The sequence below is a fragment of the Portunus trituberculatus genome, chromosome 46 (assembly GCF_017591435.1).
Source record: "Portunus trituberculatus isolate SZX2019 chromosome 46, ASM1759143v1, whole genome shotgun sequence".
Classification (NCBI taxonomy): Eukaryota; Metazoa; Arthropoda; class Malacostraca; order Decapoda; family Portunidae; genus Portunus; species Portunus trituberculatus.
This window is the reverse complement of record NC_059300.1, coordinates 22,986,890-23,000,475: the sequence shown is the minus strand read 5'-3', so window position 1 is coordinate 23,000,475 and position 13,586 is coordinate 22,986,890. Positions and strand designations below refer to the sequence as shown.

Sequence of the window (13,586 nt, the reverse complement as noted above, 5' to 3'; positions counted from 1 at the left end):
GGGCGGAGGTGGCAGCGTTGTGAAGGCTTTGTGCGGGAATAAAATGTCTCTTCCTGTCGTGCTATTGAGATAACGAGTCTGACTGGCTGACAGTGACAGTACAGGGTGGCCGAGTAGGTGAACACAAAGACACTGGGAGGTGCTACTGGTTATGTGGACGCAGGTGTGAGGTTGGCCGGCACAGTGACAGTCGGCATGAGTACCAAGGGCAATCACAGTCAGTATCGCAGTTACTTCCACGGTCTTCAACATTTTCTTCGACCTCAAGTCGTTAAGAAGTCATCAGCTGTTAGATTCTGTTAGAGAAGAATCAACTTATCAAAGAATATTCCAAGTTAAGAGGAAGTGCAAAATTACGTGAAAGTAAGAGTAGAAAGTTAATCGACCCCTGAGCACACCTGTACGACTAATGTGCGTCATTAATTGGTTAGGTGCTTTCCAGCTATAGCGTTGACATGCAATGTTTCTGTTATCACCGCTGATCTATGGCATTTCTCGTGACTCATTCCCCTCACTCTATCACCAAAGAGCGTTTCTGTCAATATTTCCGTTTAAATTCTTAATTTTGTTGACAGAAGGAGTTGACATAGGAGTCATGTGGTGCTCACAGAAGTATCGTTAGCAGCAGTGATTGGTGTTTCATAATAGTGATAACTGAGTTGAGTGTAGGATGAGTTAATGCTTCTTTGATTGATTGTAAAGCAAGACTGATAAAAAGATGTTGCTGAATGGTAGGGAACCAAATGAAGAGTGGCTTGTTTACTGCACATTGAGTGGCCGCCGTGGGAGATTGACCTATTTAACCAAGATGATAATTATATCATGATATGAAATCTGTATTCCTCGAGTTTTGGGATTCGCACGGGACAAAGAGGCAGCCGGTGAGGGGGATTGTACAGTAGATGGGCGAGTAGAGGAGACAGGTGAACGTGAGAGTTGTGACGTGTGCGGTGGTAGTTATAGTTCGTGGCAGATGACTGAAATAGGGGTCGGTAAATAGGTTGTCGGTGCCGAGTCAGTGAAGAACCCTGAAAAACAGATTATATAAATACATGGTAGACGATGCTAGGTGAATCTAGGCAGATGTACGCTTTGTATAAGACTCACATTTTGCAGCTTCCTTTATTGTGTTTTCTTCAGTGTATGTGCGTACGTGCCTTTAGTAGCGGCATCTTGCTAGCTGATGGGATTTGTGTTGGTATAATGAGTTCGGTGTGTTGTGTTGCAGTGACTAGTGTTGTAGGTATTGTTGATGTAGCGTGTTTATTTTATTTTATTTTTTTTCACGTAGATCATATTCATGTATTTAATGATTGCAGGAAGTGTTGCCATGTGATCATGTTGATTAGACTCATTTTACTACCTGCTTTCTTTTTTTTTTCGTTCCTCTTCCTCATTGTCGTTGTTGTTTGGTGGTGGTGGTTGAGCGTCTGCACGTAATCTTGTTCCCATTAAGGACTTCCTGGTGACGTCACGTGTGTGGGACGTTATTGTCTTTTTTTGCTTTTTTGTTGAAAACTTCAGACATAAAAGGTTATGCATTGTTCCTTCAGAGAAAATGCTCTCTCTCTCTCTCTCTCTCTCTCTCTCTCTCTCTCTCTCTCTCTCTCTCTCTCTCTCTCTCTCTCTCTCTCTCTCTCTCTCTCTCTCTCTCTCTCTCTCTCTCTCTCTCTCTCTCTCTCTCTCTCTCTCTCTTTCTCTCTCTCCATGACCCTTCTAGAGTGACGGTGCACGTGGATGACGCTTTTACGCATTTACAATTCTGAAGTGCTTCATGGCTGAGTCTATGCAAGGCTGCTCTACAAACATTGCCACACCACGCTCTCAGTAACCTCACGGTGTTTCTTCCAGGCGTCGGACTGAGCAGCAACAGCTCCAGCAGCAGCAGCAGATCTATGGGTTTGAGTCTGCCGCCGCGTCGCCGCTTCATTGATCTGTCTCCTTCCGCCCTCCTTTCCGTGAGTTGCTCAGCGCGTATTCACTTTTTAATTGTTAAACTTAAGGCAAATTTGTATTTCCTTTTTGCAAAATAATATTAAAAACAATGAGTAATGTTTTACTAATTGATTAGAGTATAACGTCTCTGGCTGGTGTCTCTCGCACACTGTCCAGTGTGGCAGCAGCCGCCTTCAGGCTGCTGGCGGGAATGGATTGTTTGTGTATTGATAATTTTAAATCTCTGAACAGTCTAATATCACATCTTGAGTCTCCGTATCACGCAGCGAACAACGAGGAAAATCATCTCATAGCGTCACTTATTTTCCAGGGAGTTCGGAGGATGGCCTCCAGAGGGCACGAGGGGTCTCCCCTCCCCTCAGTGACGTCACCCACCAATGACAACAAACCCGACGGGAGGGGAGCCGCGCCTCTCTACCTAGATTTCGAGGGGAATATTCGTCCTAACGACTCAGCGGAGTGTTTGTCTGCCGGTGACGAGACGGGGCGGGAGGCGCGGCGGCCCAGGGACGCTGGCAAGTCTCAGGAAGGTAGCCGAAAGGCTGGCAGGGCGCGGGCTGACGCCGAAATAGTACATAAATATAACAGCTTCAATTACTGGAGGCGACGCCTGCCTGACGTGACCAGTGAGCTGAAGGGCAAGCACTCCCGCCGTCTGGATGTGAATGGCAACTCGAGAAGTGCATCTGTCATCGGAGACAACGCGGCGCCCTCCACGAAACCCACTAGCGATCACACCCAGATCAGACCAAGATCCCACAGCCGCAGCCTAAGCCCGAAGCCAGGCAGGTCACCTCGGCTCGGTACTCTCGTGCTGTTAGACTCCGAGGTCGGAGAATCTATCAGTGACCCGGAGCCTCACACTGGGAGGTTCCCGAGAGTAACTCCCCTCAGCGACCATCATCTCGACCTCGCCCTTCGTCGCCACATTGATCTCGACGACGACGACGATGTGGATGAGGAGCAGCTCCACCTCGCCCGCCTGCGCCTGAAGTCCGGCTCCTGCGACTATTCTAGGTGAGTCTTGTGATTGCTGGCACCACTGTGAATGCACGCTTGTCTTTGTCACTTTCTTTTTATTCAGGATCCGTTATCTCCTGACATCTACAGTATTGGTGTATATGCTAAACTAAATTTTTTTGACTGTCTTCACTTTCTACTGTAATTCTCTTACAGTCTTTATTTTCAAATTTTGCAATACTACGTCCTTCACCACGCTTTCTCACATGCTGTGCACGCATGAGCTGCTCGTCTATATCTGACTGGCCTGGTCTGCATAAAGCTTCAGTGTGTCTAAGGCGTGTGGTGGAGCCAATGGACATCTTACATTCCTGTGACGAGATGATGACGTAGTAGTCGCCCTCAGTCCAGTCAAAGAGAATGAACTGTGACTTGGTTAATTTCTATCCTAGAGAGAATATTCGAACGCTTTTTTTGACCGACCATTACCTCGTGTTGTCAAGCCAGCCACACTTAACGCTTGCCTCACATTAACTGAATTTGGTTCACAATTCCTCATTCCCACTAATTAGTTTCGATTCCTTAAAGATACGCGCAGTATTGCATCCGAACCAGATGCATGTGAATGAGAGAGAGAGAGAGAGAGAGAGAGAGAGAGAGGAAAAACACCAGTATAGGATAAATGCTTGCGTCTCACTGCGCCTCACGAACTGTCACTGAGGTGAGGCTGGTGACACACTTTGCTTGGTAAGCCTTCTCTCTCTCTCTCTCTCTCTCTCTCTCTCTCTCTCTCTCTCTCTCTCTCTCTCTCTCTCTCGTCTCTATATATATATATATATATATATATATATATATATATATATATATATATATATATAGAGAGAGAGAGAGAGAGAGAGAGAGAGAGAGAGAGAGAGAGAGAGAATTTTCTTATTTACAGCCTGTAAAGGGACAGAGATCAAATCTTTGTTTCAGTTTGATTTTTGTTCCTTTCCATCTCTTGCTCTGCCATTGCACCGCTTGGTCCAAGCATTCCAGTCTGCAGCGAAAGTTGCAAACACACTCCCTCCGTCACTCTTGTCACTCCCGGTGGTGCAGGATTATGTAGCTTCTTGGTGACTCTCGTGTCCTCTCGTTTCCCGTTGTATAAATAACTCAGAAAGTAACCTAGCCAGCGCCATGAAGTCAGATATCTTTGTTTCTAGTGATACATAACTAAACACAGGATCTAAGCAGTAACTAAAATCACTACAAAATTACCCTCACTATAGACATGCATTGAAAATAAATACAATTAATTATTGTTGCCATATCTAAATCTCTCAGTCATTTTTCCAGGTCCATTTTAAGTAGACAGTTAAAATGTCGTCTTATTGTTTCAATATAAACGTTTTTCCAAGTGTTCAGATAGACCTTCCAATTGTGTGTTAATTTTTTTTAAGTATGTCATTTTAAATATATATATATTTTTTTTTATCAGTGAAACGTCACCTCTATTTTAGTGATATCTCCATACGGACTAAGATGTTAGGAGTCACTGAAAACTTTAATTCTTTTCTGTTCTATTTCCACTATTATTAATTTTGAATCTGAGTCGAGTGTTGTTCTGAGGTGAGCAACAATACCACTTACTGTTGTGTTCACCGAGGATATGAGTTTGCTCAACGTGGTTGAAACAATCCATGTTGTGTTAACCAGTCAGAGTATATATATCTCGCTTGATTCTGCTGCCTGTATGGCAGCATTTGTTCATTTGGAACAAATTGTAATCTTTCCTCCTCTTATAACGATTTTAATGTGAGATGATTTATGTTCTCCGTCCTTTTTTTTTTTTTTTTTTTTTTTTTATCTATACCATGTGGGCTTTTCACGGAAATTTATGGGCTAAAGGGGATACTTTTTGGGTACCCCCTATCTCAAAGCCCACCAGCTAGGAAACCGTTGCCCCGAGTGAGGAAGCCCAACCTACACTCGGACCGTGGACAGGATTCGAACCCGTGCGCTTGGAGACCCTCGGACCCCAAAGCACGCATGGTACCACGGCGGCCTTTCATCACCATCTTTTCCTGCCGGCTAGTCTGCTGAACAAATACAACTTTTCCTCCATCATTGGCTTGGAGGGGCAGAAACAACACTTATCTGCTCTCCAGAATACATAAGACACACCCCAAAATATTACTTGGTCTTAATTAACATCTTTTCAATGCATTTGGCTTAACTCCTTTCTTTATTATATATTCTCACATCACAGCTTAAAATTAGTATTCTACATCACTCTTAAGCAGTTTATGAACATGTGAGCGGGGACACGTCTGGCATTATGTGACTGCTAAGACTGCATTATTATGAATCTTCATGGCGTGATTACTGCTTTCCTTTCACGAGTCCTCAGTCTGTGTATGACTAACGCAATGGTGACGTGTTTGCATGAGGTAATATTCGTATTCGCACTCTTCCCTCTTTTGCTTCTGTTCATGAATGCTTCGTCTCCTTGTCATGATAGATTTAGAGAAGGCTCAAAGTAGCATACCCTTTTGTCTTCTGAAGTTAATCCCTTTAATATATATGGCTTGAGTTTTGGTATAGCAATATTAGTCCCACCACGTACAGCCTTAAAACACTTTGCCATTTGTCGAGTTGTTTAAAGTTACCTACATGTCACCATGATACTCAGGTTCTAGGTGGTTACACTCAAGCTGAGCTTGGGCGGTGATATGGGCCCTAATATGGATACCACTATAAATAAAATTGCCTGCGCCACTAATGGGCGGAAGCAGAACAGCGCTTCCCATACACTCTTCAAGTGTGCCTACAGGCGCTGTAGGCCTTACCGTATAAAAAAAAAAAAAAAAAAACCTGACTCTTCTTCTTCTTCTTCTTCTTCTTCTTCATTGTCGTCGTCACTGTCATTGTCGTTGTCTTCGTTTCCGTCTTCGTTTCCGTCTTCTTCTTCTTCTTCTTCTTCTTCTTCTTCTTCTTCCTTCTTCTTCTTCTTCTTCTTCTTCTTCTTCTTCTTCTTCTTCTTCTTCTTCTTCTTCTTCTTCTTCTTCTTCTTCTTCTTCTTCTTCTTCTTCTTCTTCTTCTTCTTCTTCTTCTTCTTCTTCTTCTTCTTCTTCTTCTTCTTCTTCTTCTTCTTCTTCTTCTTCTTCTTCTTCTTCTTCTTCTTCTTCTTCTTCTTCTTCTTCTTCTTCTTCTTCTTCTTCTTCTTCTTCTTCTTCTTCTTCTTCTTCTTCTTCTTCTTCTTCTTCTTCTTCTTCTTCTTCTTCTTCTTCTTCTTCTTCTTCTTCTTCTTCTTCTTCTTCTTCTTCTTCTTCTTCTTCTTCTTCTTCTTCTTCTTCTTCTTCTTCTTCTTCTTCTTCTTCTTCTTCTTCTTCTTCTTCTTCTTCTTCTTCTTCTTCTTCTTCTACGTGACCATTTGACACCTAATGTATTTTCTACACCTCGTCTCGTTCCTGCCCTATTGTGTGTGGAATGTGTGAGGAATGAAACTGTTGGACGGGAAGAAGATAGAAGAGAAAGATGAAAGATTGTTGAGAAGAATGAAAAAAAAAAAGTATTGCGAAGAAGGAAATGGAAGAGAAAGAGGAGGAAGACGAGGAGGATAAAGAAAAGAGGACAGAGTAAGAGAAGAGAGGAGAGGAATGGGTGAGGGAGGAGAAAAGACGAGGGAGGACGAGAGTGAGGGAGGAAGAAAAGTGAGAGAAGATGGGAGGCTTAGGTGAGGGAGGAGGGAGAGGAACTGTCACAGGGAAGAATGAGGACGGTGGAAAAGGAGAGAGGAGGACTGGGTAAGAGAGAGAAGATTGGGAGAGGTGGGAGAGGAAGAAAGGCGTGAATAAGAATGAAAAGATAGAAGATTAAAGTTTAGTGGGACACAACCTCTGTAGCCTTGCCTCTTATATTATCCTTAGTTTCTTTCCTTTCCTTTCATTTTCACTGTTATGATTATTTTTTTATGTTATGGCCTATAGCGCCTGTAGGCACACTTGAAAAGTATATGTGGGAAGCGCTGTTAAGCTTCCGCCCATTAGTGGCACAAGCAATTTTATTTATAGTGGTATCTATATTAGGGCCCATATCACCACCCAAGCGCATCTTTGGTGTAATCACCAAGAACCTGGGTATCATGGTGACATGTAGGTAACTTTAAACCACTCGACAAATGGCATAGCTTCAAAGTGGTATGTGGTGGGATTCGAACCTACGCATGGACGTTTGCCTGATCCCCTGCTCACCGCCTTATCCACTACGCCACCGCATCCTACAGCAACAACAACAACAACAACAACAACAACAACAACAACAACAACAACAACAACAACAACAACAACAACAACAACAACAACAACAACAACAACTACTACTACTACTACTACTACTACTACTACTACTACTACTACTACTACTACTACTACTACTACTACTACTACTACTACTACCTTATTCTCTGGTGTTGCCATAGAACTGAATTAGAATCTCTCTGTATAGATAAGTCTGTTGTGCTGTAGTGGCGAAGGTGGCGGAGGTAGTGGTTGTAGTAACAGAGATGGCAGCAAAAAGATAGAAATTATGGGACAGTGGGTGTGGTGTTGCGGCGGCGATCATCGTAGTGGTCGATGTGATGGGAACGGTGATGTTATGTTAGCTGTGCTGTGCAAGCGTAGTGGCTTTGTTTGTGGTGGTGGTGGTGGTGGCGGCGCGGCTGCGGCAGGAATGATGGGGTTCCGTATTATAACATCTTATGCTCTATTGTTAGTTGTTAGAGTTTCTAAAAATGTGTTTAATGATTCTAGTGTTTTAACAAGGGTTTTGCGTAGTTACGAGGGAAGAAATTATCTCACAAGAACTATGTGCCCTTTGAAAACACTCCTGAAGAAAACTGCAAGCCTGCATGTGCCTGCAGCTATTGCCACTCATTACTTCATAACTGACCTTATAGGCAACCTGCCTCTACAAAATAAGACTTAGACGCTAGAATTTTTGATACACTAGATAACTCCTTCTGCTGTCAGTCAAGTCTTTCAAAATGGTATCGCCATTGTATTAATTAAACTTCATCAAAAATTTTGCCATCCGGAGTTAAAAATAGGATTCTCACAGCGATACACTGAACTTTAATTGCATTATGTTCGATCTCATGTTCCAAAGACTCCTTCACCTCGTGTTAGAGTTCACTTCTGATTAAAGAAGTGGAACACGACTGTACCACTGCCACCACCACCACCACCACCTGTACTGGCCGAGGCGTGCCGGGCCTCTACATTTGCCGCTTTAGGGAGCGTTTTCTGGCAGGAGGGGATCTGAAACCTCATCCGGCGTCCACTACACGTCTTCCTCCCCTAACAGTTGAGGCTGAAGTTGCTTTGTTGTTGTGGTTGTGTGTGGCGGCGTGTTGCTCTGTGGCTTAAGTGTGTGATTGTGTGATTACTTCTGGTGAGGCAGGAAGGGCAAGGAGGCGAAGCGAGGATGGGCGGGTGAGAACTATAAGGAAGGATGGATAGTGTAAGAGAATGCATAGACTAATGTGATGTTAGGGGATACATTCACTGTGTATCTTATGTCACTTTATCGCCTCTCGTGTGTGTGTGTGTGTGTGTGTGTGTGTGTGTGTGTGTGTGTGTGTGTGTGTGTGTGTGTGTGTGTGTGTGTGTGTGTGTGTGTGTGTGTGTGTGTGTGTGTGTGTTTGCGCGCGCGCGTGTTTCTTCTTTCATTATTTTCTTTCTTTCTGGTCTTTGTTCACGTCTACTCTTTTGTCTTTAAATTTATTAATTGCGTGTGTTTAACGTCTTAAACAAGCGTTGTAATGTTTCTTAACCTTTCTGCTCTTCGCAGAATAGTAAATCGTCAGGTGTGAGTAAAAACAACCAAAGCAATACCGTGAAGGCTGGTTCAAGTTATCTAGATCTTCTATTATTCGGTTACAGAAACAAATGCTTCAGCACAATAGATTAAATAGAAAATGTTTGACGATCTTTGTTAATAAAGCCACATCAACGAGGGATGAACTATGCCTCTGGCAAGCAAAAGCAGGTAATATATAGGCTGCTCTGCTATACTAATTGTGTCTTTTTACCTGAATAAGCTTGAAGTGCATCTTGATTCTTGATACACCACACCTGGTTAGAGTTCAGTTTCAGTGCTCTTCAAGTTTCCCTCAGTCCCCACAAAGATGCCACTATAAAGGATAAGAAATGTTGTTTGTAAAGTATAGAGCTTGCACTAATTCGCTTGATTATTTTTGCACTCACTGCTTCTTCCTCACACCTCTGCACTGTGTCTCTCCCTCACACCTTTGCACTGTGCCTCTTTCTGCTTTTTATTGCTATTGTTATTTTCACATTTTATGTCTGTTTATGCATTTATCTCTGGTTCCGCCTACAGATTGGTGTCGGCGCGGCCCTTCCACACCCTCGGGGGTCGATCCCTCGTGGGTGGCAGCAGCCACCACTTGGGCCAGCACGAGGGTCTTACCCGAAGGAATTCCGTGCCTATTGACATTCTACGGGGCTTGTTCGGCCCCTTCAGAAGGGCTCGCGTAGAGCCTGAACCACAGCAGCCACGGGAGAGCTGGGCCACCACTGCCTCGGAAGAGACAAGCCCCGGCCACCCCGGCGCCTGGGTCCATCCTGACTTGTACGAGGAGGACGGGCGTGGACCGGAGTATTATCTTGGTGACGAGGAAGTTTTCGTTGCAGCCGCTGACATGGGTAATATTCAGGGCGCAGAGGGCAAGAAGGCCGGGAAGGCAGAAAAGAAGGCCAAAGCGAAGGGTAAGATAGCCAAAGGCAAGTCTCCTTCCAAAGGAAAGCTCCACGGCAGTCGTGACACCCTATTGGAAGGCAGCATTGGGGAGCCGCCCACACCCTCTCCTACCAGGCCCGAGGGAAGCAGTCTTCACCCCGCCTCTTCCAGCCGCCCTGTGCCAGCCCCTGCCACTGAACGACCCACGCCCATCATCACAGAGTCATGGAAGGAGGCGCGGCGACCGGAGACCTTAACTGCAGGCCGTGCCCTTGGCGGAGACTCAGCCGTGGGCTTCGTCGATTCGTCGTCCAGTTCAGAGTCTGTCTTCACCGAGGCACGCAGTGGGGGATGTCCTGCCAGTCAGCACGACGCAGTGACGCCCTTGGACGGGGCCACGACTCCCATGTTTTCTGAGGCTCTTGACTTGCCAATCGACGCTATCATATCCGGCCACTACAGCTCAAGTGACACCTCCACAGTATCCTCGCGGCCCACCACCCTCGCAGATTCTCTGCAGTCTACGACGAATAGTACGCTCGATATTTTAGAGAAAACGTGTCGTGCCGCATCTCAAACTCATCTAGATACGTTAAAGAAAACGAGCGGCAGAGGTGAACGAGAGAAAACGTTAGAAGGGTCATGGGAGAGTGGAGGGAAGGTGCCTGCGGCCATGCCCCCCCATTCTTCCCCCCGTCAGGTAGAGACAACAACAGACACGCGAGTCGAGGCGGGCCAGTACGCCTCTACCCTCGGCCCTGCGCCGCCGTCGCCCCGTCCAGGCGAGGGAGAGGCAGGTGAGGCCTTTGACGTGCTCAGTCCTGAAGGTGTTGATATTGAGTTAAGTGAACGTGAAGTGTTCGAGTTAGACAGGGAGTGTGTTGAGAGTGAGCAATCACAGAGGCTTCTCCGCCTCGGTTCTGCCCCGCACAGCGGCGAGGAGAGTCTAGGTTCCTTTATCTGTGTGGACCTCGACCGTCCCGCTGCCAGGGTCAAGGCGCAGTCACTCGGGGACCAGCATGACCCAGAAAGTGAAATCAGGCTTGCAGAGGATAAGCCCAGATCATTCTCGACCGATGATTTTCACTTAAATCCTGAGGATTACATCGACGAGGAGTATTCCGGTGAGGACGACATGCCCCAAGCGTCAGCAGGGGGGCGGGGCGGCAGCGGAGGCAGTAGTGCCTTCAGAGTGTCTCGCCACAGGAAGGTTGAGCTTCAGCCTGCTAAGCCTTCCGCCTCCCGCAGCCTTGTCAGCAGCAGCAGCAGCAGCAGCAACAGCAACAGCAACAGCAACAGCAGCAACAATAACAACAACTCTACCAAGAGTAGAGCTCTCTCGGAAAACTGCATCACCGGTAAGTACACAGGCCCAGGCCATTGACGGGGCGGGGCGGGGCGGGCACAGGTGAGGGGTGAATGTGAAGGATAAGACGAGCAGGTGAGGAACGATTAGGTATGAGCTGTGGCGTGAAACAGGGCATGGCAGTGGGGAGTGGGGCTGGTCAAGGGATGACACTAGACTAGAAGAATTTTGCACATTAGATCGTCATAATAATGAAAGAAAGAATTAATTTTACCTTTCATTTCTAACACGCTGAGAACTAAGTGAGAATGTTGCCCGTGGGAAACTGACGGAGGCAGGAGAGAGAGAGAGAGAGAGAGAGAGAGAGAGAGAGAGAGAGAGAGAGAGAGAGAGAGAGAGACGAAGGTAGTACTGGCAGGAGACGGAGAGAGGGAGGGAGAGGAGGAGGGATGCTGGTGGAGTGGTCGCTACCCTCTGGCAGGTATCGTGGAGGGTGGGGAGGGAGGCATGTGAGGTCCAGCGGCTCACAATCTTCACTGCTGTGCGCGTGGGGCAAATAACATCACTTCCCGGGCATACATGTTTATTCATTCGTTATTTGTTTATATTAATTTGTTAGTTCAATTACTTGTCTACCTGCTCCATGAAAGGACGTGACAGAAACATGAACTGTATTTTGAGGGTGGGTGGGTGGTGTGTGGTGTGTGCGCCCGAGTGGATATGTGGGTGGGGTGGGAGGGTGTGTGTCCGCGTGCGCTCTTTTACATCGCCCCAAAGCCGTGACGGTAAAGTTTTTGGCTCTGCCGGAGAGAGAGAGAGAGAGAGAGAGAGAGAGAGAGAGAGAGAGAGTTACATTTATTGGAGAGGAAAAATTAGGGAAGAAAAACCAATACTGTAAACTTTCACACCACCACCTTTCCTTCCTCCTTCTTTCCTCCTTCCTTGCCAGCTTGAATCCTTGCTGCTTTACTTAAATTAATCTTTCGGTCATTCACTCCTTGCCTCGTTTCTTTATGATTTTGAGAGGATGGGAGGAAGGGATAAAAAGTAGGAGAAAGCGGCAGTGACAAGTAAATGAAGGAGGAAGGACGGAATATAGAAGTAGTAGTCACTGAGTTCACGTGTGAGGGAGGAAGAGAGGAAACGTGAAGTAGGAAGGAGGGAAGGAAGAGAAAGAGAGGAGAGAGGGAGGGAAGTTTGGGGCAGGAAGGGAAACTTTTAACCAATCATGCGGAGGGAAACTGGCTTGCTGAACCTCTGCGGCGGAGGGACGGGGGAGGGGTGTCATGAAACCGGGAGAAGACGGGGACGGGTGACTGGGGGGGGGGGTCATTGCACGGAGACAGGTAATATTTACGCCTGGGGGATGGGGAAGCAGGGGGTGGATATAACGGAGCTGGGGGAGGGAAGGGGTCATGAGGCCGAGGGAGGTGAGAGAGGAGTTATATACCGTCGCGTGGGTGAGGGGGATGAGGGAAGGAGTTATTGCAGGTGAGGTGGGCTGCAGGAGACGTGAGTGACGAGGAGGGATGGAAGGTGGGAAGGTAGGGAGGTCACGTGATAGGAAGGGACAGGGATGAGTTGTGGGTGCTTTATGAACTTATTCATCATACAATAACTACTGTGCTTGATGCAATTGCAAGTCAGAACAGAATAAATGTATGTGAAATGGTAGCGGATGTGTAACCTTTAGTGATTTCTTTTCTTTACCAATCGATTATGGAAAATGTTTAGGAGTTTTTATTTTAGTGGTGTGTATCTAATGTAACTGACACGTGGTACTAGTGGAGTGAAAGGACGAGGGAGATGGTTAAAGTTTACACTTCATTTGTATATGCCAAGTTTCTCTTGTAAGATTTCCCATAAGAGGTAATTTCCTATACCCTGATAGATTATGCTAAGGTAGATGAATAAGCTCTTTTCCCTCTCATTGTGCGTTCCCTTAGCTAGTCTCCTGAATGAATATAAAAAAGGCTTAGTTTAGGTTAGGTTACGTTAGGTTGTATAGGACTTAAGTTAGGTCAAATTAGATTAGGTTGGGTTAGATCACAGAAATTACTTTACGTGAAATATACATAGAGGAATTATCGTCTGCTTGAAAGAAGGCAGGCGCAGAGTTGAGAAATTAGAGGTTACTGGGCGTGAGACAACACATTAAACATTCCTTATAAACTTCAAGACATAAAACACACCGCTGCTTCTCCGCTATGTGACTATTGTAGAGAGAGAAAGAATGCGATTTTAGAATGAATATTGAAAAAAAAAATGGACAAACGAAGCCAAGGAGGAAAATCACAATCCTTCTTGGTCGCCACAGATAAGAGAGAGAGAGAGAGAGAAGAGAGAGAGAGAGAGAGAGAGGAGAGGTGGGGGAGATTGAGCGGGCAGTGCTGGGGTGGTTGAACGGTAGAGGGTGGGGGAGATGATAGGTGGGGATTATTGTCAAGTGGAGACGGGTCACGGAAGGGGGAGGGATGGGGGAAGGTGTCAAAGAGGTGAAGTAACGGTTAGGGGAATGAAGGGTGAGATGTGAGATAAGGGGGAAAAAAGGGGAGAAAGTAATGGGTCAGAGAGAGAGAGAGAGAGAGAGAGAGTTATGGGGAAGGAAGAGCAGGTGGAGTAA

The 13,586-nt window shown here is 46.0% G+C and overlaps 1 protein-coding gene across 1 annotated transcript in view; it reads left to right on the top strand.

Annotated features, from left to right (window-relative positions):
• Positions 1 to 13,586, top strand: part of LOC123519771 (formin-2-like) — a 136,453-nt gene that overhangs the window by 10,276 nt on the left and 112,591 nt on the right. The window contains exons 3-5 of the mRNA XM_045281276.1: positions 1,852 to 1,958; positions 2,267 to 2,973; positions 9,298 to 11,015. Of these exons, the coding sequence (XP_045137211.1) occupies positions 1,852 to 1,958; positions 2,267 to 2,973; positions 9,298 to 11,015 (2,532 nt within the window). The remainder of the gene's footprint in view (positions 1 to 1,851; positions 1,959 to 2,266; positions 2,974 to 9,297; positions 11,016 to 13,586) is intronic.